General features: G+C 55.2%; 9 protein-coding genes across 9 annotated transcripts; 5 read left to right on the top strand and 4 right to left on the bottom strand.

Moving 5' to 3' along the window:
* Positions 1-376: 376 nt before the first annotated feature.
* MONBRDRAFT_24681 (uncharacterized protein) lies at positions 377-1864 on the top strand (the record flags this gene model as incomplete). Its single annotated transcript, XM_001744874.1, has 1 exon — positions 377-1864. One exon carries the CDS (start codon positions 377-379, stop codon positions 1862-1864), a length of 1488 nt encoding a protein of 495 aa, XP_001744926.1.
* Positions 1865-2731: 867 nt separating this feature from the next.
* On the top strand, positions 2732-3106 carry MONBRDRAFT_2888 (uncharacterized protein; the record flags this gene model as incomplete). Its single annotated transcript, XM_001744875.1, has 1 exon — positions 2732-3106. A coding segment is annotated over one exon (375 nt), but the record flags the coding sequence as incomplete, so codon positions are not given.
* A 4485-nt stretch (positions 3107-7591) lies between these two features.
* MONBRDRAFT_24683 (uncharacterized protein) lies at positions 7592-9304 on the bottom strand (the record flags this gene model as incomplete). The annotated part of the gene is made up of 7 exons (XM_001745048.1): positions 7592-7678; positions 8087-8227; positions 8378-8482; positions 8559-8597; positions 8720-8928; positions 9069-9141; positions 9251-9304. 7 exons carry the CDS (start codon positions 9302-9304, stop codon positions 7592-7594), a joined length of 708 nt encoding a protein of 235 aa, XP_001745100.1.
* A 225-nt stretch (positions 9305-9529) lies between these two features.
* Positions 9530-11695, top strand: MONBRDRAFT_32064 (uncharacterized protein). The gene is made up of 9 exons (XM_001744876.1): positions 9530-9771; positions 9910-9983; positions 10096-10200; positions 10292-10384; positions 10473-10600; positions 10707-10757; positions 10863-10919; positions 11003-11054; positions 11145-11695. The coding sequence occupies exons 1-9, from the start codon at positions 9726-9728 to the stop codon at positions 11553-11555; spliced, it is 1017 nt and encodes a 338-aa protein (XP_001744928.1). The 5' UTR covers positions 9530-9725; the 3' UTR covers positions 11556-11695.
* A 3412-nt stretch (positions 11696-15107) lies between these two features.
* Positions 15108-16340, top strand: MONBRDRAFT_7502 (uncharacterized protein; the record flags this gene model as incomplete). The annotated part of the gene is made up of 3 exons (XM_001744877.1): positions 15108-15573; positions 15685-15839; positions 15948-16340. The coding sequence occupies 3 exons, from the start codon at positions 15108-15110 to the stop codon at positions 16338-16340; spliced, it is 1014 nt and encodes a 337-aa protein (XP_001744929.1).
* A 325-nt stretch (positions 16341-16665) lies between these two features.
* On the bottom strand, positions 16666-19001 carry MONBRDRAFT_24686 (uncharacterized protein; the record flags this gene model as incomplete). The annotated part of the gene is made up of 9 exons (XM_001745049.1): positions 16666-16974; positions 17076-17218; positions 17362-17505; positions 17637-17840; positions 17899-18019; positions 18114-18160; positions 18252-18376; positions 18539-18666; positions 18825-19001. 9 exons carry the CDS (start codon positions 18999-19001, stop codon positions 16666-16668), a joined length of 1398 nt encoding a protein of 465 aa, XP_001745101.1.
* A 591-nt stretch (positions 19002-19592) lies between these two features.
* On the bottom strand, positions 19593-20219 carry MONBRDRAFT_24687 (uncharacterized protein; the record flags this gene model as incomplete). The annotated part of the gene is made up of 1 exon (XM_001745050.1): positions 19593-20219. The coding sequence occupies one exon, from the start codon at positions 20217-20219 to the stop codon at positions 19593-19595; it is 627 nt and encodes a 208-aa protein (XP_001745102.1).
* A 189-nt stretch (positions 20220-20408) lies between these two features.
* Positions 20409-23891, top strand: MONBRDRAFT_32065 (uncharacterized protein; the record flags this gene model as incomplete). Its single annotated transcript, XM_001744878.1, has 15 exons — positions 20409-20574; positions 20964-21019; positions 21411-21464; positions 21572-21651; positions 21755-21792; positions 21905-21957; positions 22036-22101; positions 22185-22280; positions 22383-22489; positions 22568-22773; positions 22882-23018; positions 23146-23202; positions 23282-23383; positions 23453-23545; positions 23643-23891. 15 exons carry the CDS (start codon positions 20409-20411, stop codon positions 23733-23735), a joined length of 1404 nt encoding a protein of 467 aa, XP_001744930.1. The 3' UTR covers positions 23736-23891.
* A 178-nt stretch (positions 23892-24069) lies between these two features.
* MONBRDRAFT_32066 (uncharacterized protein) lies at positions 24070-25613 on the bottom strand (the record flags this gene model as incomplete). Its single annotated transcript, XM_001745051.1, has 6 exons — positions 25546-25613; positions 25326-25442; positions 25133-25202; positions 24736-24942; positions 24448-24604; positions 24070-24380 (listed from the first exon to the last, which is right to left on the bottom strand). Exons 1-6 carry the CDS (start codon positions 25551-25553, stop codon positions 24070-24072), a joined length of 870 nt encoding a protein of 289 aa, XP_001745103.1. The 5' UTR covers positions 25554-25613.
* Between the last annotated feature and the right edge of the window lie 139 nt (positions 25614-25752).

A 25752-nucleotide genomic window follows, 5' to 3' on the forward strand; every position in this document is an offset into this window, starting at 1 on the left:
CCCTGAACCTGATGGCGACCCCACTTTGCAGTGCTGTGGCAGTAACCAAACGGCATCCCCGACCAAATCAATTGCATCCATACAAATTCGAGCCGTTTCACTCTTCATCTCCAACTCGTCAGCCCAGGCAATCAAGTCTTGTTCTGGCATCACAATAATGTAATGACACATTGGAGTTGTTGTAGTTTTGTTAATATTCCAAACACAGGAAACTGCAGAAATATTTGGACTTAAAGAAGCAACTTGTCGTATATTTACGCCATGGTGTTGTGTTGTGTTGTGTGTGTGTGTGTGTGTGTGTGTGTGTGTGTGTGTGTGTGCTTGACAAGTGAATTTTTAGTCGCACGCGCACGATCGTCATTCGACGGGTGCCATGATGCGGAGCACTCGGTGGGCAAGTCCTGGGGCCATTGCAACCTTCCTATGTGTGGGGATGGTGGCGCATGTTGTGGTGGGGGTTGCTGGGGTGAATCGCGCGCAGGCAGAGACCGGCGCCAGCGATCTCGAGGTGCGAGCCGTGAACCTGGCCGATGGGCTGATTCAGTGCCAGTACAACACGAGCCAGGGCATCTTTCCGACGGAGGATCTGTGGCAAAGCGGCAATACCCTGGACACACTCGCGGCCCTCTCGCTCGCGCTGCGTAATCACAGCCGCGATCGTTACGGCGACATCTTTGCCAACACGTTTGCACGGACGGCGGCTGTACTGGACAAGTGCTTCGATGACCACCAATGGTGGCTCAACGCTTGGATTCGAATTTACGAGGTCACGGGCCACCGCACCTACCTTGACCGCGCTGCCATTATTCATGACTACGTGGTGGCTCACGGTTGGGAGACTGATACGTGCGGCGGCGGGGTGCTGTGGTGCCCAGCGCCCACGAATCCTTACAAGAATGCCATCACTACCGAGCTCTTCATTACCGCTTCGGCTCGCTTGCAGCCCTATGCTGCGCTGGTGAATCGTTCCTCCACCTACTACCTCGACTGGGCACTAAATGCCTGGCGCTGGTTTGTTCAGAGCGGTATGATCGACGCGAACCACCTCGTCAACGACGGCCTTGATGGCAACTGCCAGAACAATAATGGGACCACGTGGACGTACAACCAGGGTTGTTTTCTGGATGGTGCCGTCTACATTGATCGCTTTGCCAACTCCACCGGCGCGACAGCCGTGGCTCGCGCCGTGGCGATGGCCGCCTCTACCAACCTGGCGAGTGCCGCGGGGGCCCTGACTGAGCCGTGTGGCGCGTCCTGCGACGGTGACCAGCAGATCTTCAAGGGTGTTTTCGCTCGCCGGCTGGGTTATATGCTGGATGCTTTGCCTTTGGATGATGGCTCCGACAATGAAGCTTTTCGAGCGACCATGCAGCTCTTCTTGCAACGCAACGTCAATCTGCTCTTGGATCGGGCCTCCTGTAGCAACTCGAGCGACAACGGTTTTGCTCCCTACGGCCTGGCGTGGGACGGCCCGTGCACAGTGGCCACTATGGCAACCAGTTCGGCAGCGCTTGACCTACTCACGGCTCTGTTGGCCAATGGCATTGAGCCCGATGCTGCTGGGCGCGTCACCTGGCCAGCCCTGGGGTTAGGCATCTGTGTCGATGCGAGTGGGGCTACGATGCCCAGTTGCAGTATTGACAACGTGACTGAGGCTGACTGTGGACAGGCTGCAGCTGCCGATCCACTGGCAGTGGCGTACGAGTATCACACGAGCTGTGCTGGCAAAACAACCTGTGTTGTGCGCACCAAGGGGACTGCCAACTCGTGCCCACATGGATGGTCGTTTAAGCAGGGCTCTGCCAGCAGCGTGTCGCGTGGTGATGGCTCTCCTCTGGCTATTTGCGCCCTTCGCCCCGCTTAGACTCGGGCGGTTGTCGGCTGGCGTGTTTGTCGCAACCTTGATGTGCCAGCCTCCCTTACCTCAGGTGACCCAGCATCGAACCCTTATTCTGCATCTCAGCTCAGGCATACACAGATCTTGATCGTTTTTAATAGTGATGACCCGTTAATTTTACGAAAGAATACTTGGACGTCTGTGCTGCGCAACAAACAAACACTGGTCTGGGGGCTCCTGGTCTGCTGAGTCGGTCTGGTCCTTCAGCTAGAAGAGCACGCACAGCACCATAGTAGTCTCATGTGGCTACCTCGATGCAACCCAATCAGAACTCGGCAGTGACCCGTCAACCCGACTATAGCACCGCACAGCGGGCATTAATTTGCAATTTTACCAGAATTTTCTTAGCTTTTTTTTTTTTCGCATCCTCCTTTCCCCCTTTTGCGTTTGTGGCTTCCTTAGCAACGTTTGTGACGGTGAGAATACCACATGTAATCATTTCTTGTGACCACTGAGTTTTTTTTTTCTGAGCAGGCGACGTCTGAAGCCGCCGGCAGTCGGGCACGAGCGTGTGCGCGCGAGAGAGAAGGGAGCGTGAAGGCTGGATGAATCAGATGCTGAAGGGTGTAGGTGTAGGGGGGCGAGGCAGCTACGGGGGTAAGGTCTGCTGGGGTCAAGTAGCTGGGAGGTTGGAAACTGCTGATCATGGCTGGAAACGACCTGGATGACTTTCTCAGCAAGGTGGACGAGGTCGCCGCTGCTGTGCAGGGGCTCCACACAGACCGCGAAGGTGCCAGTGCCAAGGCCGATGCACTTTTGTCTCGCTTGGGCGGTGATGCGGACGGCAAGGTGACGCAGGAGCGGACACTCATCAATCGCCAGGCCGAACAGCCCATTACACCAATCCAGGCGCCCGCCGAAACGACCAGCGCAGATGCCTTTATGCAGGGGTTCTCAGCTGATGCCGAAGCCCGAGCACAGCGCCGCGCCATCGGCGAACGGGAAGGGGCCAAGCTCAAGGACGAGGGCAACGTGGCTTACCGCCAGCAGAAATGGGCCCGTGCTGAGAATTTGTACACGCAAGGTTTGCGTGAATGGCCCGACCACCTGCCCCTCTACACAAACCGGGCCGCGGCGCGCCTCAAGCTGGCTGATTTTGCCGGCGCTCTCTCTGACTGCGAATGGGCTCTGCGGTTGCACGACCGACATGGCAAGGCGCTCTTTCGAAAGGCCCAGGCTTTGGAGGGGCTCGGTCGTTTCGCCGACGCTATCACTGCCATGGAGACTGCCGTCAAGGTCAGCCAAGGAAGCGCCCGTGCGGCAGCCCAAGCAGCGTTGACAGAATGTCGTCAACGCGCTGAGGCCGATCAGCGCACCAAGGCATCCCTCGAGCAAGAAGAGCTAGCAGGCTCTTCCGTTTCAGGACTGGTGGCCAAGTACCAGGCCTACATTGATGCTGAAGCAGAGCTCGATCGCGTGTACCTCGAACCTTTGTGGGAGCAGCGCCATCTTCCGCGCAAGACCAACCACGCCTATACAGCGGCCGTTGAGGCCCTGGGTACAGCTGTGGACGGCCTGCAAGCCTCTTTGGAGGCCCTGAGCGCCGCTAGCAACAAGATGGTGGATCCAGAATGCGCTCGTGCGGCTCTCTTGCGCCGCAACGTTCAACACATGATCAATCGTTCCACCCTCTTGGCCGTGTATGCCGAGGCAGCGAGCACTGATCACCAGGCACTCTTGGCCATCCTTCCTGAGCCAATCATCCTTTTCTGGCGCTGTGTGGCCCGTCTTGTGCAAGGCGAGGAAAATCCACTGCTCTCCTTATCACAAGCTTTTCTGGAGACCAATGGGACCCAGCAGCGCTGGGTGCTTCTGACTCGTGCCGCCCATGACGATAAGGTCGCTGAAAGTATTCTTTTGGCGCTGTGCGCCGTATTTTCCGTTCGCGATGGTCAAAGCGCTGCAAAGGTACGTGCAATGGGACTGTGTCGGCCTCGCAGCATACCGTTTGTCCTCCTCATCCCCTCCCCTGCGCGCGGGTGATGCATTGTATTGTCCTTTGCTCTTTGCATTGTCGCCTGGTGTTGACCGACATCTCCCCCGCTTTGTGGCCAGGCTTTTCAACCGGATTTGTGGACCACGCCTCTACTTGAGGCGGCGCAACGACATGGACCAGGCACAGCCAAGCTAGGTTTACAGGCGCTGCAGTTTGCGCTGGCCAGTCGCCGCGAGCTTGGGTGGGTCCAGCTGCTTCATGTCAACCTGTACACGCTGATCTGCATCGTCTTATTCCCTGCCTGGGTGTTTGTATCTTGCTAGCCGAGATGTCCTTGCTGTGACAGGCGCATTGAGCAAACTCGCCTTTTTGATACGCGACAATGACATCATACGACGCATCGCCGCCCTGGGGTGTCTGGCACAGGCCGCTGCAGACGCCGAGGCAGCGCAAGCGGTAGTTGAGCGCGGACTACAGAAGGATCTGCTCGCGCGTGCTTTGACCCTCATGTCGGCCGCCCCGGCCTCTAATGACAGCAAGTAAGAACCAGCGCCTCTGTGTTCTTGTCATCTTCTTCGCGCCGAGTCCTCGTGGGTCTACTCCTTGTCTCCAACTCAAACATTCCTCAAGCCTAAGAAGCCGAAAGCTGATGCAAGCATTGTCCTCTTTTGCTTAGGACAACTCAAGATGGGGAGGAGCTTAGAGAGCTTTTGGGTGTTTTATTGCGGCTGGCACGTCAGCGATTGGCCTTGGCAGATTTTGGTGAAGCGAGCGTGGTCAAAGCTTGCGCTGAGTTTTTGGTCACCGCACGGGATCGTCTCGTACGTAGTGCGTCGCCCCCCTACCCGTCAGCCGCAGCAGCCAAATGCACACCCTCAAACTGCGGCCACCTTTGGTGGACAATCGACTTTGCAGGCTCGCATCAAGGTGGTTACCATCCTGCCGGCTTGTTTGGCCACCACGGACAGCGCAGCCGTATTTGTAGAACAAAAGGGTGCGCGCCGACTTTTCAAGCTGCTGACCAAGAAGGATGAGGTACGTCGTCATCTGAACGTATGGTGCTCTGGCCCGACAGCATCTTGTGCTGATGCAAACTGTTCTCCGGATGTCGTGCGTGCGCTTTCTCGACTTCTTCGTGGGCCCCATTGAAGCTTTTATCCCAGTTTACTGCGCGGGCGCTTGTGGCCTTGCTGGAAAGCGGCGTGCCACCTGCGTCGTTTTTAACAGCTGGGCATGCAAGCACGCTAGTCGAGGTGTTGGCATCGTCTCCAAGCGAGGCACTTGAGGTACGCAGTCATTGACTGTCAAGATAAGGGTTTCAGGGGCAAGGCTCATACCATGCTGTGTCATCCTTTAGCGAACTGGTAATTTGGCTCTACTTGTGGGCCGATCCGTCAAAGCGGATCCCTCTGTGGCAAGCATGTTTGAAAAGACAGACGTTATCCGCACACTACTGCGAATTGTGCAGTCCACCACCGGTCCAACCCAGGTAGGTTCGCTCCCGCTTGGACAAAGGCGTCATCACGGCTGCGCACACTCCCCAGCTGTGGCTGCGCAACTTGGCTCACCTCGACTGCCGTACGGGGGTTAGCGAAATGCGGCCATGGCTCTCAGTGTGTTGGCCAAAGCCAATGAGGTACGTTTCTGCAAGGTTCCTCATGCGTTGTACAATGTGACTGGTCATTCATGTATTGGTCCAATTTCTGGCGGCATCCGATCCGATGGCAGACCTTTATCGCTCGTGCTCGGGAGATTGATGCCATTGCAATCATGGGGCAGGTCCTGGGCGCTTCTGTTTGACATCAATTGTTGCTTCGTCTGGAAGCGCCATGTCAAAGAAAACTGCTCTCAAAAAACGGCCACAAAATCTACACCCTTATAGACAAGTCATGTTCATTTCAGATAAAAGTCAACACGGATGCGCGTTTGCTCGTCACAACGGGGGGTGGATTTAGGCTTGCGTCAGAGTGCTTGGGCATGCGTCCTGGGCGCTGAAGCGGTCTCATTGTCAAGAATGAGAAAGGGTAGAGTTACGTTGAAACGCGGACACCGCTCCAAAAGCCTCGTGTCCTGTTCGTCGACAAGGGACCCGGCGGCCACCAACGTAACTCCCGACTGGGTCGGAATTCCTGCACTCTGGTCGACAGCTTGCCCGGCAAGGAGCGAGTCGGCGAGCAGAGCAAGGAGTGATTGAAATCGGGCATGCTCAGCGCCTGTCAGTTCTAAAACAGTCAGGCGGCGTGCAACTGCGTGTGGGTTTGCAAAACCTAACCGCAACTGACACAGCATAACCTCTTCTAAACGCCACAGCCAGCCATGTAGCCGCAAGCATGCGTCAGAGTCGCTAACGGCTGGTTGCAGAGCCTCTCGTAGGTCTGCATGGGCGCGCGCCTCGAGGCGACGGGCCACAGCAGCGAGTGAATCAGCTGTCGTTGAATCGAAATCCGTGTTGGTGCCGTTGCACGAGCTTTGCCAAAACTCGGGAGGCACATTTTGCTCGCCAAACTTGGTGACAGCGGCAAGTAATTCAGGGTCATCAGGTAAGCGCATCTTTTGGCGGGCAAGCAGAACGTTCAGTGAGGCCAGAAGGTACCGCATGGGTGCTCACATGTCACGTCGACCATTCGACGATGGTACACAAACCCATTTTACAAGCAAGAAAGACCTACCTGGACACCCAAAGAAAGATCGGCGGGCACATCAAGCGGGGCGGTCGAGGCGCAGTTGGGCGCCCCGGGCGCCCAGTAGCAAGTCCCCAGCCTGCTTTCAAAACACAGGCTTAAACGAGCATGGCCAGCTCGGTGTTGACAGAGAGCCAGACCATGCTCTGCCAGGTGGACAGCAACTTGATGAAAGTGCTGCAAAGCGTAGGCGTCGGGAATTTCGCTGACTTCGGCATCCTCCAGGTAATCAGCAAAACCCTTGCTGCGCCGCAGATACCAGCGAATACAACCATGGTAAGCTCCGATTTGACGTCAGAATTGCGTCAGCTGGCTTTCTGCAGCAAATGGTAGCCTTTAGACGAGCTGGCGACGGAAGAGGGCCCAACCAACCGTGTCAACCAGAGGTGTAACTGCTCGGCATCGCCTCTGAGGGCTTCCAATCTGTGCGCATCGGATGCAGCATATTTGCATGGTCAGTGTGTTGAGTGAACGGGAATTTCAAGGGCTTCACCAGGGAGGAACTAGCCGTACCGATAGCGTGGCTCACGGTATGCTCGGACAACATGCTGGAGGATGAGAGTATACGCGCTGGCATGGCGCTCCTCGACGAGATTTTCTCTTGGGACAAGGTTGTCAGCGACAATTTGGGTGAGTGGTCCCAGATCATATCGCGTACGAGCAGATTGTCGGTGGCGTCGGCAGCGTCAGCATACCGAAAAAATGCAGCGAGTGTCGTGACCAGGCCCTCGGGGTATATGATTTGAGGCGAGTCGTCTAGGACATGTTGACTGAGGTCAAGGTTGGTCAGACATTTGGACCGACACACACCCAAAAGCACACGCACGCGCGCGCGCGCGCACGCGCGCAGATTGTTTGGCACAGAGATGACTCACCCAAGGTGAACATGGTCCAAGATTTGCAATTGCCAGCCCTGGCGACTTTGAATAGCTTGCAGAGCGGTAATGAGAAGGTGGGCATAAGAATCGTCTGTGATGGCTGTGGGCCTAGATGACGAGGGCGGCGACGGGAAAAGCGAATGCAAATTAATGAGCGTTTGGGTCGGGCTTTTCATCATGTTGATGGGGCATGCACAACCTACGAGAGGTTGTATTGCTGGCACAGGGTGCGTGCCAGTTGAGGTAGTCGTGCCGAAGCAGCGGCATCAGATCTTGTCAGGCAGAGCTACGGGGCACAAACGCGGCAGCAAGGAATGAGCGTGCCAATGGGCCTGCTGGCCAGTTTACGGTTTGAGCACGCGCTCAAGTTCAAGACAGGGAACATGCCATGGCTTTGGTATCGGCAGGAAGCGTCCGTGCCAAGAAGGCAAAGCGCTCCACCAGACGCGCAAAAATGGTTTGAAAGGCTCTAATGAGCATGCTCATTCCCAAATGAGAGCTGCATGTGTGCGGACTGCACAAGTTGTGTCGATGGGCCAGACTCAACATACGTGACGTCCGGCGTTGCCAGCAGCTCGGCAGTGTTGATGAAATAAACAATCTGGGTCGGACAGCAGATTCAGAGGTCTTCAGTAGGTGCGGGGGCAGGCCCGTGGCTAGTCACGGGCTGCTGGTACGCCGCCAGGTTTCGTACCTTATCACAAGAGGTGAGCAGATGACGGGATTGGGCGACAATGGCCTGAATTTGTGGATTACGAATGAGGGTTGCATCCATCAGTTGGTCGAGGTGATCACCGCCAAGCTCAAGGAATTGAATGACATAGTAGATGGTGCCCTATGCGCAGCAGCAAATGGGGGCATAATTGTCAGTCATACAAGCCCAAGGGTCGAAAGGGTGGTTATGATGCACTGGTCGCGTGTGTGTTGGGTTCTTCGTCTTCGCGCGCCGTTCTTTCGGGTGGGATGTGGCATGAACGCGGCTTACTGGTGGGCTGTCTAGGATCAGAGAGGGAGATAGATCATGCTCTTGCACAAAAAAGGCAAAGTCTTCGGCAGACAGGACCAGAGTTGCACGCCCCAAGTCCGTGTCCTACGGCCGTTGCCATGAAAAGTGTGGGCGTAACACCAATGTACGTGCGCATGGGTCAGGGGAAAAATTGACGCACCAGGAACGGTGGTTCATCGATGGGGGCGCGGGTATCATCCTATGCATGGGCCGTGCGCAAGCGGGATTGAGGTCATATCGAATGAGAGCGCAGAATACGCTAATGGTATTTTGGTGCATGTTAAGCGGGCGAGTGTGTGGGTGTTTGCAGGCGCATCTGACCTCCCAAAGGAAACGCGTGTTGACAAAATTGGAAGCTAGGATGGGTAGAAGCGACGAGAGCTCCAGAAAATGAATATCGCCGTGTTGCGTAAAAGCATGCAAAAAGGTGGATTTGCCGGCATTTTGGTCGCCGAGGATGAGAAAAGTGAAGACGCGTGAACCAGCTCCAAATCGTGCAGTGTACGGGCTGTCCAGCTCCACCACCTCCTCTGTTAGGCCACAGCCACCCGCGTCAGGTGTCAGGTCAAGTCATCATATGCAAAGAAGTCCATGCGTGGACACGGCAAACGGGGTCGGGGGGCAGAATGGTATCTGATGGCCTAAAACAGGGGTATCGAGCTCTGCATACCATCCAGCCGATCCGCGTGGCGCCATGCGGAGCGTTGCACGTAGCCAAACTCCTTGCGTTCGAATGGATGTGCCTGGACAGGCGCCAAGCAACAACTTCAGGATGAAGAACCGACAACAGTTCCGCTTCCACTGAACAAGGGACGGATCCGAACAGCCGAATACGAGCAGAACAAGGCTTACCTTGCTCAGCAAAGCTGCCGTTTGGGCGTCAAACTTCTCCTCTGGCGCTGCCATTCTGGAGCCAAATGCGCATCTGTGTGTGTGTGTGTGTGTGTGTGACTGCTTTTGACGTTCAATAGTCAGCATGTCATATGATCTTGTCAGACAAATGAGAGCAGAGAGAGAGAGAGGAGAACCGCGTGCGCGAATTTTTTGATCCACACACACACACACACACACACTCTCTCTCTCTCTCTCTCTTGCTTGTGTGTGTGTCTTTTGCCGCTTTTCTCGCTCTCTCGCGCTCTCGCGCTCTCCCTGTGTGTGCCGGTCAAGTCGTGGGGGTGTGTGTCTCTGTGCGTGCGTGCGTGTGTGTGTGCGCTTGTGGCTTGGCCTGCCCCTGGTTGCGACGGGGGTGGGCGTTGGTGGTGCAGGTTTTGGGGTGGGACCAAGACCTGGGCCCGTTTTCAGAAGCCTTTGGTTGGACACCAGCCACATGGACTACGCGCGCCGGATCCTGGCCAAGCAGGGCTGGGCAGAGGGTTGGTCGCTTCAGTTTTTGCTTGGCCCCTTCTCCCTGCTTTCTTCTCCCCTTCTCCCTGGCTTGGGTTACGGGGCAAGGTTATCGGCCCAGCTGTCCTCGACCCTTATCCATCTGCATGTTTTTGTTTCCTTTGCAGGCCAGGGTCTGGGACGGAGCCGCTCAGGTCGCGCTGATGCCATCAAGGTCAAGCTCAAATTCGACAAAGCCGGGGTAAGGTTTCGTTTCGAATCAAGATGACTGGGGGCAACGTTGTCATTCGGCAACATGCTTGGCTTTGCGATGCTGATCTTGGATCATTTTTCCTTACGCCCTCCCTGTACAGATTGGAGGCAAAAACTCGGAGGAGTTTACGTTCCCATGGTGGGACCATGCTTTCAACCGGGCCTCGGCAAACATTGTGATTGCTGATGATTCAGATGACGAAGACGTGCGTAATGTTCAGGGGCGCTCGTTTGCCTGGAAGCTTGGTGCCCTCTTATCTCATGATCCAAAATCCATGCTTCCTTCTTCTGGTGCAGATCAAGGTGACGAGCCAAGCCGACCTAGGCCGCGTCTCTTCCAAAGAGCCGCGCGAGCGCGAGCGCCGCCGCTTTTATGGCATGTTTGTCAAGGTACGGCATGTCTCTCTCGCGTGTCTTCTGCTGTGTTGTTGAGGCCATCAGGGTGTTCCTGTTGCGCTCAACCTCGATGCCCTTCCAGGGTCCCACCATGACGGGGAGCGACATGAACGAGGTCCCCAGCGCGGGCACCGAGAGCAGCGACAGCGATTCCGATAGCGATGACGATGGTCCAACCATCTCCTTTGATACGACCAACTATGCCAAAAAGTATGTCCATGGCACATCCTCCGGAGCCTCCCCTGTGCACACGGCAATAAGGTTGCCATGTCCGGGTGCGTGCGGTTTTTGACGCATGGCTTTGCATGGGTATTAGAATGACAGATGAGGAACTCTTCCATGCGTGCGGAGGTCTGACTGGTCACAAGTACGCATCGCACATCCTTCAGCAACGGGTCTTATCTGGATCAGGGGTTCTGACCAAAAAGCCAGTCCACGGCGGCGCTCATTGCATATTGCCGACATGCTATAGAGCCGCACGACATGGTCACAGTCTTTCGGGCAAGCTAAAGCGCATTCAGGAAGCAGAGTAAGAGGCATGCTCTGGGCTTTTACGGGCATGGAATTCCGCCATCTTTCTTAGGCTCTCATCGCATGTCTTGGTGCTTGCAGGCAATCCGGAGGCAAAGTAGTCAGCCTAGCCGATGCCGTAGTGTGGGCAGAGGTGCGTGTGCCGACCTACTGCTGCACCTGATCAAACCGGCACAAGGTTGCGGCTTTGCATGCTCATGCTCATGCGCTATGCTTCTGACAGCCGGAAACGGCCCCCGCAGCACGAGCGGCACAGACCAAATCAGTTGCTTCCTCTGAGAAGCCGGCAAAGATGGAGAAGAAGGAGAAGAAGGCGAAGAAGGCAAAGAAGGACAAGACGGAGAAGAAGGAGAAGAAGGAGAAGACGGAGAAGGCGGAGAAGGCGGAGAAGACGGAGAAGGCGGAGAAGGTGGAGAAGGCGGAGAAGAAGACAAAAAAGGAGAAGAAGGAGAAGAAGGAGAAGAAGTCTAAAAAGGCGAAGAAGGAGACAGACGCTTCCGAGAAAAAGTCCAAGAAGGATAAGAGCAAGACAGACCGGGCCAAGCGCAGCTCAGCCGACGATGACGTTCCAGCCGAGAGCGATGGTCGCACCGCGGCCAAGCGTTCAAAACGCTCTAAAGGCGACTCGGCATGAAACCGAGGACAATAGAGTCAGCCACAGCTGCGACTCTTATGTCCTCTTTTCTTAGCTGCTGCTTCAACAGACCAGCTCATCGACCTTTTGCTCGCTGGTTGCGTTTCGAGTGTCATTGCTCCGAATTCATGTGCTATCGTATTTTTGTAGTCTGCGCTTGGCATATGGGAAGCATGCGATTGTCAATCAGCCAACGCGGTCAGGGCAATGTATCGAGGATGAGGATTACAACCCTTCAGGCTTGGGTGGTCATCAGAGCCAAAGAGCGATACTGTAAGAGACTTCGAGGGAGACAGAGACAGAGACAGAGACAGAGACAGAGACAGAGACAGAGGGAGAGGGAGCCAGAGGCAGAGGCAGAGGCAGGGGAGAGAGAGAGAGAAAAGAGAAAGACATCAATCAGTAGCAAAGTGTTTGAGAGAAATCGAAAGACACACAACAAACATCAGATGAATGAAAAAAAAAAAAAAAAAGAAAAATCAAAAAAGAACAAAAAAAAAAGAAAAAAAAATCGTTTGACATGATGGTTGCAGTGACGGTCTCACTTTCTCACTCACTCACTCACTCGCATTGGGGGAGGAGACGACGGCGGTGCCTTGATGCCGCATCTGGGATCCGGAACAAGAAGCATTGGTGACGGTTGAAGCTTGCTTCAGCTGCATTGATTATATCAGAGGGGATGGAACAGGGAGTGGGGCTTGGTCGTGGGTAGGACTTGTTCGCTTCTTGATCTGCCAACTGCCGCCACTGGGCTCAGGCAGCGTCAAAGGATAGCTCGATTGAGGCGTCCCAGGCGGGGGCAAACGCGCGACCATGGCGGCAGCAGGAGAGCGCTTTTACCAGCAAATTGAGGCACTCAAGGCTCATGAGCCCTTCTCCCGGGTACAAGCAAGCTTTGCAGAGACTGGTCTTGGCTGCTCCGTCACCCCTAAACCTCACTGTTGGTATCCTCGTCTGGGTTGCTTCAGGAGTGGCATGCTGGCCTGATGCGAGCCCTGTCTGGTGTGCCTTGGTATAAGCCTCATGTACCCTTCACCAAAGACGAGTCCCTGCCAGATGAATTTTTCGACAGTGATTTGTCTGCCAATGATGGCGAAGCAAAGCAGGGCTCGGTTTCTCTTGCGGAATCAGCAAACTCGAATCCGAGTCACCCGGAACCACATCGCGAATCCGCTGCCGTGCTTCAAGGTCCGTTCCCTACAAGCCAGCATCGCATCCTCTCATAGGTGCTTGAGCTGGCTGAATGGGATTTTGCGAAAAACGCAAAACCAATTGGCTGAGTGAGAGAGCGAGAGCGCGAGTCAGCGCTCATGTGTGTGTGTGTGAGAGGAGGGACCACCTGAGAGAAACGCAAGGAGATTCAGGGACCATGCTTAGCAATACAGCTGGAGGACGCGTCTGATGACGCACTCGTTTGCCCACGCTAAGCAGGAGCAGGAGATGTAGTGCAGTGTCAATCGTGTGATGGACTTATCCCTCAGGCAATGCTGTGCATGCCTTGTACCGTTAATCGACGAGTGCGTTCCTTTGGCTTCGCGGTGTGGGCGGCAAGTCAAATTCGCGCTCAGGCTCACTCACAGTGCTTTGTCCGATGCTGGAGCAGACTCTTCGTGACTATGCCCGGCCAGTGTGGCGACACGAGTTGTCACCCAAACCGATCTTCCGGTCTGTTGACCAGGAGGCCGGGGATATTCACCAGGCTTTGAAGTGTGCTCTTTACCGATCATCATCATGTGCTCATGCGTGGATATCCATCATTAGATTCAAGTTTGAGCTGCTCTCTCGAATTCTAGCGCTCGAGCGCCAAATGAATGGACCACGACCACGGAAAGGTGGCGAGCCCAAAGGAAAGCGGGCTCGGCCCGAGCCCCAGGCTGGTAGGAGTTTGCTGTCTTGAATCGACATTGTTAATGCAAATTCGCTGCTCGTGCCCGACAAACGATTGCCCGGTCCTGGCGCCGGGGGGGGGGGGTTTCCATCGCCATTTGAAATGTTTATTCGTTCTTTCTTTCCTTGAGCCCGCCTATTGCTCCTACTCACATCCCTAATTCTTGTCCTTTTGGATGTGTTGAATTTCATTCCTTTCCACCGCTTGAACAGAGCCTGCTGAGCTGAAGGAGGAGTCTGGTCTCGATGATGATGCAACAGATGGGGATACGGCAGGCTGTCACTCCGCTTCGGCATCTCGTCGACCCTCGTACGTTACCTTTCCCTGATAGCTCCATTGCAACAGTCGTTGTCGCATGCACTTTGAAATAACTTTGGCTTCATGCTTTTGCGCGATGGCAACCCTGGTCGTGGACGGCGGTTGGCTTGTGTGCAGCGCCTCAGCGTCAATTTCTTCGGGCGGCGGGCCCAAGACACCATGCATGCAGACTGCGACGCAGGGAGAGCCACCATCGGAGGGCGGTACTCCCGTACCTCGCGTCCAAAAGTTATCGGAGCCCGTCACCCCTGGCGCACCTTCGAACGAGATCTCAGCCGATGGGCCCCAGGAGGAGTCGGATAATGATTCCGAGGAGCCACGCCGATCCCACCGCAAATCGAAAATGTCCCAGCGTGGACTCAAGGTGGGCCGCCATGCCTCATGCTTGGGCTGTGGCAAACTTTAAGGGGGGGAGGGGGCGCTACTCGCTTGTTTCCTGCAGCCTACGCAGTGCGCCGTGTGCCTCACACACTTTCGAATCTGTCTAACCTTAAAATAGGCGATGGAAACCAACCTCAACTTTAGTCGGCCGCCCTTTACCTACAAATAGCTCTTAACTGGCGTCGCATCAAAACCCCCCCGGGACGATTGTACACGGCTAGCCGCTGCATAACATCGACACCATTTCTCATCAGCCGCCACAATCCAGTAACTTTGACGAGTTCAAAATGCTGACATTAAAGTGCTGCTGACATTAACAATGTCCATTAATTGCGTAATCAATATCGGAGAGAGAGAGAGCGAGTTGTCATGGTATTATGGGGCGGAAGGCATGCATGTGCATTGGTGGCTCGATCTCGGCGTGCTCGGGGCTGTGGTCGGGATGAGACTCGTTGAGATCGTGAGCAAGCGGCTTGGTGAAGCGTGGTGGATGTGAAGCTGGTATCGCTGGCTGGGAAGCAGATGATTGTGACAAAGACTTGCAGGGGTGCAAGGGCACGAAATGGCATGCGCAGGGATTGGCATCTCATTCCCCCAGCGACACCGAGCGGCTACACGCGTCAGCGCTTGCACCACTACTGACGCTCAGCGTCCTAGGTCATGATGCGCAATGGACGCGCCAAACGCCACTCCTGTCGCGAGACGCTTTGCCTTCGGTGCTGCCCATTTCCCCCACCGCTGCCGTTTGCGTCAACCCTTAGTGGTTCTTCAGGCAGCACTCCGACCGGCACCGAGCCGTGCGGACGCCCTTTTGCCTATACACCGCTGCCCTCGCTGGTCTTGCCATTGCTGCTACCTCTGATTGTCTGCTCTTGACTTTTGGTCTGAATCCTGTACCACCGCCGCTTCCTTCCATCATTGGCAAACCTTTGAACGATCCCGTTGTTTGAATTGCAACCGCCACCATGCGACTGCAAATGCTCTGCGTGCTGGTCAGCGTCACGGCTTGTCAGTTGGTCGCCAGTCAGTCCACGACGTCAACCGCCTGGCTGGCTAGCTCAACCACCGCGGCCTCCTTTGTCACGGCCACCCCGCCGTCAACAAGGATGCCTGCAGATTCCGACATCGTTGACTTCCCCATCGAAGCCTCGCTGGCGCCGACCAATGATGCTGCGCGTCGCCAGAGCGTTTGGCAAGACCGGCGCTTGTGGTTTGTGGCAGCCGGTGGTGGCTTTGTCATCATCGCCGCCACCATTGTGGCTGTGGGAATCACCCAGCAAGGTCGCAAACGCCGAAATTTGGCACTCGACCTCGAGTGGTGTGATCCCGACAGCGTCCCTGACTCGCTGCTTCGTCCACCGTCTGGCGTGTCATCATCTCTTACAAGTGCGCCGCCTTCAACAATCGGGACCAGCATCTCGACGACACCCTGTGCGTCTCCTGTTTGCTCCCATCGCCCCGCGCCTGGCCAACTCTCCCATGGCTGTGCTCACCTATCCCGTGTGCGCCTACCAACGTTTTCGTTCGTGTGTGGTTGAATAGCCTTTGATGTTCTGTGGATGCTGGAAGCTCCGCGCGCGCGTCAGCACGGCGTGCCCGCGGTTGCCTTGTCCAAAGTTAAGCAACTGCGAAAGCTGAGCAATTATCGCCTCTCAGCCATGGACATGAGCAACTTTGATACCGATCATCTGGGCCAGGTTGGTGCTCCGTTGTTTTCTGCATATGACTTGTTCATCTTGAAGCAGCGTCATGCGCTTCTTCCCACGTTTTGTTTCACACGCGCTGGCGCATTTCATTGCCCGCAGATTCATGCCTATGACGTTGTGCTCACGGAGGTGCTCGAAGAAGACGAGGAGAACGAGACAGGGGCAGAGGCAGATGGCGAGCTCATCTGCCCCGTCCCAGCTCCGCCTTCTCCTGCCCGAGATGGATGCCGATTGCCAAGCAATGGCCCTTCCTGCGACAGCAGTATTGATGATTGCGAGCTAACTTCCCTTCGGCTACCCATGCCTGATCCGCGCTCACCTGTCGAGCAGGCCGGGTCGCCGATCAATTTGCGCGCACCATCTTGTGCACCCTCAAATGCCAGCACAGCGGCAGCGTCACATGTTGCCCACGATTTGTTCAACGGGCGCAATGCTTCTGCTGCGTCCACGTGGGCCATGTCCAGAAGCACGGATGGCACGCAGACGTTATAGCTGCAACGATGGTAGCTTGTTGCTCTTTGTTGACTGTGTACGCTACGCCCGTCGGTGTAGTGCGGCATTGTATGTTTTATCTTTCTCGTGAGTCGTGCATGGACCAGCGTTTGTAGCTGGACCGGGCATTGTACATAGAGCGTTAAACTTTTATTTTCTTTTCGGTCAGCATGCTGCTCTGCTCGTGACAGCAGCCGTTCAAAAATTTCAAAACAACCTTGATTGACATGTGAGTCACCAGTCACAGATTGACTGAGCATCAAACAACGCACAAACGGGTCCAGGCCAATCTCGTCGAGTTTTGTTATTTTTTTTTTTTTCTTCTTTACAAACGACGAATCGGGGGTTCCTTGAGGATCTTGAGGGCACGCTTGATGGCAGTGATGATCACGTCGGTGGAGGCGCAGGTATAGCACAAGCGGAACCAACCGCGTTCGGCATGGTCGAACACAAGACCTGGCTGTAGCATGACGCGCTGCTCCCGGAGCATGCGCACCCAGACCTCACGCTCACGCTCCAGAGTCCACTCTTCCACTGGACGACCCTGGAGATAGCGGGCATTAAAATAGACAAACATGGCACCTTCGCCGCGCAACACGCGCGTAAAGCCCTCGCTCTCCAAAAAGGCTGCCACCTGCAAGAGCACGAGTTTCAGTCAGGGGAAGGCAAGCTGAACAATGCCGGCCTTTGAACAGTCAAGCCACGAGGGGCTTGGTTGCTTGTGCACACACACACCGTTTCATAGGCTTCGGCGATGCGGCGACGGTTCAGCTCCACATAATTCTCAACAAACGCCTTGTCTTGCAGCATACGAGCAAACAACAGTTGGATATCTAAGCAATGTTTGAGCCTCAGGCTTGTGAGCTTACCAGGAACAGCTGGCAACAAAAACAACGCCCCCCCCACCCACACCACACACACACACACACACACACACACACACACACACACACACAAAAAAAAAAAAAAAAAAAAAATGGTATGGGAATCGCTGGTTTGGTCAATATCAGTCAACGCTTACCGGCTGGGACTGAAAAGAACATGCCGGTGCTGGCGAGCGCATTGCGGAGATCTGCATTGCAGCTGTGCAGTACCCCGATGCGAAGGCCATTCAGACCAAAATCTTTGGAGGCCCCCCACATGACATGAACAAGACGCTCCCAGCCTAGAGACCCATGCGAGGCAAACACAGCCGGGAAAAACGCCAAAGCGTGGTAACCAAATGAGGTCCACAACGCCTCAAGAACGGTGTGTGCAAGGGGGCTGCACCTTGCGAAACCCGACGAGCACGCTTACCATCAGGGGCTTGCAGATCATTCAGGGCCACTTCATGAGCCGAAGCAAACTTGTCTGAGCCCGCCATGGTGGACATGGCGTAGATTTCGTCAGACACAAAGTGGAGTTGATGGTCGAGGCAAAAGCGGATGGCATCAGCCACAGTTTCACGAGGAAAGATGGTCCCTAAGTTATCGGTGAGCCACGTGAGGCGATGGTCTGTGGCTGCAGTCCAGCAAGAAGCGCGAGATAAAGGAGGCGGAGGAAAGGAGGGCACGATTACCAGTGGGATTGTTGGGGTTGGTAAAAATCAGCGCGCGCACTTGCTGGCCAGCAGCCTGGGCGGCATCATAGGCTGTCTGGATGGCCTCCACCGTCAATTGTGGCTCACCACCCTCGGGCATCTGTCAGTTGTCGCAGCCCACAGCGCGTGAGTCCTGCTTGCGGGTGCTTGGTGCGACATGCTGGGATTGGGCGTTGGCATGTTGAGTCACGCACCTCGACGGCCACCGGGGCGATAACGCAGCCGATGCGCTTGCATAGGTCTGAAGGTTGTCAGAGCGCGGGCAGATGAGCAACGGCGGACATCGAGTACCTGAAGCTGACTCGAGTCATACAACGTGGGCTTCAACCAACCAAGAGCAAAGGCGTGGTAGTAGGGTGCTGGCACTAGAACCACATCATTGGCATCGGCCAGGCAGGACACGACGCTTTCAATCAGAGGACCGCAACCGTTACCCACGATAAACTCTTCAGCAGTCCTGTACAGGGGCGAGCCCAACACCAAGTGAATACAACAGGCAAATAAGCGCGCGTGCGCGTGTGTGCTCGAACCAATCTGGGATGGGTGCTTGAAGAAAGCACATGGAGTCGTGGCGAGGGCGCTGCCACTAGACAGACCAACACGGATCAAGGTCACGTACGCGGGACGCTTCTGGCTGAGATAGAGGTAGCGGTTGAAATGGTCAGCGAGGGCAGACCGAAGTTCCTGAATACCCTCCATCTGATAGTAGCTAAAGAGGTCACGCGTGATGGGTTGGGCAGCACGAATCTACATCGTCAGGCGTCGAGAGCCAGATGATGAGAACTTCAAACGGGGCCGCAGGTCTCTGGCAGCGGCCCACCCCACGCGGGCCGGCGGGAAGCTGTGCAGGACCAGAGCCGGTCATGTGGGCTTGGTTTAAAGATGGGCGATTTTGCTGATGATACCTCTTGAAGCTTGGCTTCCATCTCGTCATGGCAGAGGGTATTCTCGGCGACGGCCAAGTTGAGAACCTTATCCTCGGGACGCTTGACGGGGGCCATGGAGAGACGAATGCACTCCATCAAGGGGCCGAACCATTCTGGGTTCTGCAGGTAGCTTTGGCCACGCGTACTCAAAGACATGATGAATGGGCAGGTGTATCAGGGGAAAAAGACGTGCTGGTCAGCAGAGCGTGGGCCTCGACTAGGGCTGCCGTTTCAGTGGTCTTTCGAGTATTTTGAGCAAGAATTGGACAACGCGTGAGCCAACGACGTTCAGGTCGGTCCCACGCAGCAGAAACAAAAACAAGAAAAACAACAACAACCAAGTGCATCTTCATGCAAGCTTGTAGCCCAGACGCAGCCCTGCTCCACCCCTCCCCGCCTGCAGGAAAGCCACTGCTGCCCGCATCCCCATCACCACCCCCCTTACCAACTTTAATAGTGAAGAAGAAGAGAGGAAAAATGTTTCACACACACACACACATCAGAAATTGAGTGTGTGTGTGTGTGTGTGTGTGTGTGTGTGTGCAGTGGTGGTGGTTTTGGTCGGCAATGCTTGTGGGAAGGGGGTTATTGTGAGAGGAGGGGTGTGTGTGATTCAAACTCCTTTTTGGGAACCGGGCCAGTGTTGAAGGTTGTGCCTTTGACACAGGAGGCTTTGAATAGGAATGGTGATTCGTATGGCTGGGTTTGATTTACATTGCTGTACTTATGAGAGGGCAATGCGTCGGGTTATTGGGCTTTGGGGCGCTCGTTGGCAGAGCGCGCAATCGCTTTGAGGTACTTGGGCAGATTGCGGACCCAATTGCTAAACCAATAGACGTGAAGGAGAAAGGTCAAGGAGGTGAAGAGGGCGGCATAGATGACGCTCGGTCGAGGCTGATGAATGTGAGTGAGAATGACGTAGGCGTGGTAGGCATGGTAGCAAATGCGAGTGAGGAAGAAGGTGGCACCAAAGAGCAAGTCCTGGCGCCACGGCAGATGAATGTTGCCCAGGCCCAACAGGAGGGTGGGGATCTCCTCGATAAAGGCGTAAAAGAGCGTGTTGTGGGAGTCGTGGTAGGTCAGGCCCAGGATGAGGGTGTTGAAGAGGATGTGGTGGGTCCAGCCGCTCAGCGGATCAATAAACTGCGGGTAGTCGATGGACCCGAGTACGAGGTCGAGGCTAAAGTTGACAAAGACGTAGGTCAGGATGAAGCGTGACAGGCGGTGGCTGCTGAAAAACTCGTCACTATCGTAGCCCTGCACCAGGCCGTTGATGGTCTCGCCCGTGGCGGCCACGGCTGTGATGATCGCCGTGACGGTGGACAGCGTCCATCCCAGCGCACGCGGGTTGGTCTGCAAGGCCCAGCGATCCATACATCAGGCGTTGCACACGTGTCACTCCTAGGTCAGCATCAGCAAAAGCGAGGTGGCGCCGAGCGCACACACGTACCCGCAGCCAAAAATGTCGTGCTATCGCGTAGACAGTCAACAAAAAGCCGGCGCTGACCAGCACATCCTGCTGGATCTCGTCCCAGCGCACCTCAGGCATGGCTACACAATGTCATGTATTCCAATAAGCCCACGCCCGCGAGCATCACCTACTCCCAAGCAGGTTCCCCGCACCTGTTGAATCTGTACCAAAAGATCGTCTTGCCTGAGACAGGACGCCAACAAAAGCAGCCGCCCACAACAAAAGCAGCCGCCCACAGTCGGCTGTCAAAATGCAACGGTACGTCGCAAGAGGTGACGCGCTCCTTCCGCCGGACAGCCGCCTCCGTCACCGTCACCGGCCCGCCGAATTGCACAAGTCAAACGCGTTATCGAACACAGTGAGGAATATCAAAATAATACGGCACACGAAGCCAGTGAGATAACGTGACAAGACTCGATGAGAGGCTTGTTCTTAGGCCTGTATGGACTGACCCTTGCCGGGTTGATCCTGTTCCGATTGACTGTTCTACTGTTGAAAAGACCTGTTTGCCATCTCTCCCACTGTTTCCGTCTCTCTCTCTCTCAAATCGTGAAAAAAAAGAAAAAAAAACGGAAAAACGAGACTCACAAGTCAAAAAACGGCAGCCGCTGATTGCGATCCCGATCACTGGAGTGCATCCAGGACAGAGCAACAAACAGGGGACAAGATCGTCGGCTCGTGGGTCATCTCCTTCTTGATCAAGGTAAGAGGCATTCGGGTGGAAGGGGTTTTGGTGTTCATCGTCTTGGTCAGTGGTCTCCCATCAAAAGGGATCGGCTGGGCATGCCAGTGCCTCACAATGTGGCGGCGCCTTGTGCATGGTGACGCACTTGCGACTTGGTTGAGAAAGCCCAGCGGTTCGGCTTGCGCCTCCTCTTTTGAATCACTCACGGCTGTGTTGTCTCGGAAAGAAGTGAGGTGTTGACAGAGCCTGCAAACCCAGCTCTTCCTCGAGCCCTTCACCATGGCTCTCTTTGGCAGCGTGCAGGTCTGATGCCGCCGCCAACTGTAGTTTACGCTCCTTTGTCTCGCCTTTTCCAAGCGAAATGCTTGTCTCGATTATGACCGTAAATCTGCTGCTGACCCTCCATTAGGAGCCGGAAATCTACGAGACGCAAGATGAGACACTGAGCGAGGGTCTTGTGACGGTCAGGACCGCGCCAGTTGCACCCCTGGTCCCAAATAGCCTGAAGCAAACAATTCTAGTCAAATGAAGCTTCTCATCCCTTGGTCTTTGTTCGTTGCCTTCTCTTAGGATTCACGCCCAAACGTCGCGGCCTTTCCTTCCGAGGACATTGCAGAGGACAGCTTTGATCCCCAAGCCTCGGCCCAACGGTATGTGTGGCGGATGGGTGTTCATGTTGTTAATTTCAGTTTAGAGAGGCCTGGCAATTTGATTCTGAGCACCGCTCTCCACCTTCTGTCCATGGACGCTTAGCTTCCGCGATGCTTCGAGCTTGGACGCGACAGGCGTTGGTATGTCATGTCATCTCGCGAAAGGCTCGCGTCCCTCAGTGCATCACTGGCGCACAATGCGCGGGGCTCATGGGTTGTAATGCTTGGTTGTCTGCGGCCATTGATGCTATAGATTTCTCCGACAAGCTTGGCCTTCGGCCTGATGGCTACCGCACACTCCAGCTTGTGCGTATCCTGCTAATTGCGTCCTGCAGGCCCACAGGCCCGGCACCGCCCCGCTCACTCGCCTGCGTCCCATATTAGGCTGAGGCTGAAGCCACCGACGAAAGCCTAGAGGAGAAATATACACGCTTGCGCCTCGAAGTCTCTGTGAGTCTGAGCGTTCTCATCTGAACGTCACTGCTCACACCCTGGCGTTGTGTTGGCCTCATCGACTCGTCTCCTACCCCCAGCAATTTCTGTCCGAGGTAGAGGCTGCCAAGGCGGCTGTTGACACGGACGAGCACAGTCAAGAAGAGGCAGCAACTGCCATCAAAATTGCCGCTCAGGTAAAGTCGTCATATTATCATCCCTCCTTCCTCTTGTACCGCACCTGCCACTCGTCCAGTGCACTGTCTGGCCTTTACTGATGACTCGACATTTCAATGTAGATTCAAAGCATGCAAGATCAACTGACACAAGTTCGCCTTGATGAACTGCTGGGCGGCAAAACAGCTCCTATTGACAGCACGCCTTCTGCAGACAACGACGCCATCAAGTATGCTCACCAGCGTGCACTTTTTGAAACACTGCTGTGCCTCTCATCCAATTTGGTGATACATGGCTGGTTCCTTAGGCGTTTGATGGCGGCTGTGGCCAAGACCAAGGCGCGAGCGGCCGAGGGTGCCGAGGGTGCCGAGGGCAAGGAGAAGGGCGTTACCTATGAACTCATTTACACGCCAGAACAGGCACGGTATCAGCAGCTGTCGCGGGCTGCCGAGCTGGAGAAACGTATTGCCGAGCTGGAGTCGCGCGTGGGCACCACCAACCTTGACTCAATTAGTGCGTCCTCTAGCCCTACAGCGTTGCATTTGTGACAGCCTTGGCCCTGCAACGTCTTTCATGACGCCATGCATCTTCTCTGCTCGGTCTGGTCTGGCCTCGCTCTAGGTCGATTTTTGTCTGTGAGCGACAGCAGCGTCTCAGAGGCCGTTTCTCAGCTCGCCGTGCGAGTGGATGCCCTCAACGAAAATTCTCTTGCAGACCTTGAGGGCAAGATGAAGAACGTGCGCGAGAGCTTGGCCAAGGTTTGTTGTATTCCTTGAGATCCCGCTCCGCTCTCATTTAGGGTCGCTGCAGTTGGCTGCAAAGCGCCGCACGAGGTAGCCCTGCTCATGAGGCCGCGTTGATATCTGCTGGGGGCATTTGGTTTAGATTCAAGAAGCCGCGCAGAGTGCTTCAAGTGTCTTGGCCGCAGAGGACTTGGAAAAGGTGAAGCATTGTTTTTTGCGCAATGCAGCGTTGGCCCTCCGACCTGCATGGCATGTCAGCTCACGCTGTGGTTTGTCAGATCCGTGAATTGCACCAGGTAGCCAATCGCTGGGATGCAACGGCCGCGGCCGTACCAGCTATCGTCGAGAGGCTCAAGGATCTGCGTGCGCTGCACGAGGAGGTGGGTGGTGCAGATGGCGCCATCAACACGCTTTGCCACCAGTACGCTCACGCGCTTACGCATACACAGGCCGCCAACTTTGCAGCCACCTTGACACACATGCGGGCCACACAAGACCAGGTCAAGGAGCAGCTTTCGACGCAGGACGTGACGCTGAAGACGGTACGCAGGGTGTCCTCGTGTACCTGGCGCTTGGTTTCGCCTCTTTTCCACGTGCTGAATGTTGTGCTCTCGACTGCTTCTTCATGCCTGCGCGCAGCTCGAGCAAAGCTTGGAGAAGAATGCGCAGACCATCGAGACAAACTTTTCCAGCCTTCAGCAGCGCGTGGAGGCTTTGATGAAAAAAATGTAGTGTGCAGCGTGCATGGTGCCATTTTGCTTGCCGCATCTTGTCTGCTCCCTGCACGATGCGCCCTCAGTTTTGAGGGGCAGCGTGAGCGTGATGCCATAGTTTTCATTGTGTGATCTTGCTTGTTTTTCATTCTCAAATTGAGTCGGTTCTCTTTTGTATCGTTTCTGGTTGCTGCATCTTCCAAAAGTGGTTATGACATGAGGCATGAGGCATTCTCGTGGACGCTACATCACGTGTTGCACACAAATTACATTGCCATGTCGGGAGCTTGTGACGTGAGGAAACTCGTGTCTCGTTTTCAATTCTTTTTTCCGTTTTGCCTTGTAGTCACGCCTCAACGAGTCACCGCTGTCACGCGCACATGGAGGTCCAGCTTTGACTCATGATCACTGTGCCGGATAAGACTAGCCTGCAGGTTGGCCACATTTTGCGGGGGAGCTGGAAGACTGATCCAAGCTTCAGCCACCGTGTGCTTGCAAAGGCTAGCTGACATGGCTTGGAAGGCAGGCATGAGATTGTTGATGCGCTGAAATGGCACAGCGGGTTTCTTTACTCGAGGTCGGGGATATCTGAGGGTCCAGGGGAAATGCGCGCGTGCATCCACGTGAACAAGAAGGGCGGCATCAAACATGTAGGGTATAGCTGCTATCGATGCCCACCAAACGGCAACAAAAAAACTCTCGAAAGATCGAACTCCAGTTGTGACTCGTACCTTCATCATCCGAGTCATCAACATCGTCCGCAGCGGGGGTCTCAAATGCAGACATGTCAGGGGCAGCACCGCCCATGCCAGCCATGCCAGCCATGGCGGACATGTCCATGCCGCCCATGCCGCCCATGCCGCCCATGCCGCCCATTTGCGCCATCATCTATCGAGGGCGACATCATGTTGTGAGAGAGGTTGGACCGAAGTCGACCATCGACGTGATGCGCCAGAGCAAGAGGCGATGTGGCATGCGAAAAAACGAAAAAACAAAACAAAACAACAACAACTAGCTACCTGCTGCATGTCAAAGTTTTCCATGCCGCCCATGTCCACGTTATCGGGCGCTTCATCTTCATCGTCCTCATCTTTCCACTTGTCAAAGTCAACCTTGAGCCAGGGCAGCTTGAGCTTCTCCTTGGTCAGGCGAGGCCAGTAGGGGCCAGCCTCCTTCTTCTTGATGTTCATGAAAATCTCGCGGGACGTGATGCGGCGCGCGCTCTCCTGTTGCGGGTACAAGAGCGCCCAAGATATGTTTCAAACGACATTGTATTGTCAGCGTGAAGAGGAGAAGGACGGACAGGGAACAAGAACAAGCGAAGAGCAAGAATAACAATCGAGGCACTCGGCGTAACGCAATGATTCAGGACAAAATTAAGTGCGCAAGTCAAGGCTACGAGCGGTCATGACCCACCTCGGGCACAATCTCGCCGTGAAAGTCAAACTCGCAATGGTAAGGGGTGCCATCGGAACCAGCACTGCTCCTATTGCAAGGCGGATGGCGGTCAGAACCAGTGTTGTTGGCGGTTGAAGAATGCTTGCTTGAGGTTGAAAGGGTGCGACAACCAGCTTTTCAAGAACATGAATGCTTCAAAAGGCCCACTGACTTGAAGGAGAAGGAAGTCGGAGTGAGATTGATCACGGGGTCCTTGGTGTCGGGCACGCTGACGGTGAGGAAGATGGCATCCTCACGTTGAGCCCACTTGACGGGCGCCTGCTTAGTCCTATCTCAAGGTTGGAAAACACGTGTGAGCAGGAGCTCCGCCTTTGTGGTCACCAGGCTCAAATCAGCAGGACGGGTGCTGTCACTGGCGGCCGCCAACGTACTCGGCCATGCTGTTGGTCTTCAACGAAGATTTTTCTGCGACGTCAACGCACGAGCAACTCTCTCAATCTATCGGCGCCAACAAGCCAAAAAATGAGCCACAACACCCCACACATCCTCCGGAACCCAAACGCATTCCCAAATCAATTCAATGGCGCTGTCGCCGCCGCATCGCGCCCCGCCAGTTGCACACTCACCCACTGAAGGGG

The sequence above is a fragment of the Monosiga brevicollis genome, genomic scaffold (assembly GCF_000002865.3).
Source record: "Monosiga brevicollis MX1 MONBRscaffold_7 genomic scaffold, whole genome shotgun sequence".
Classification (NCBI taxonomy): Eukaryota; class Choanoflagellata; order Craspedida; family Salpingoecidae; genus Monosiga; species Monosiga brevicollis.

What these genes read in the sequence shown, in the direction of transcription:
- MONBRDRAFT_32064 (XM_001744876.1), top strand. Translation starts at nt 9,726, where the DNA reads ATGGACTACGCGCGCCGGATCCTGGCCAAGCAGGGCTGGGCAGAGG. An exon ending in CAAGCAGGGCTGGGCAGAGG is followed by an intron (nt 9,772 to 9,909) that starts GTTGGTCGCTTC and finishes TTTCCTTTGCAG; the next exon opens with GCCAGGGTCTGGGACGGAGC. An exon ending in TTTATGGCATGTTTGTCAAG is followed by an intron (nt 10,385 to 10,472) that starts GTACGGCATGTC and finishes ATGCCCTTCCAG; the next exon opens with GGTCCCACCATGACGGGGAG.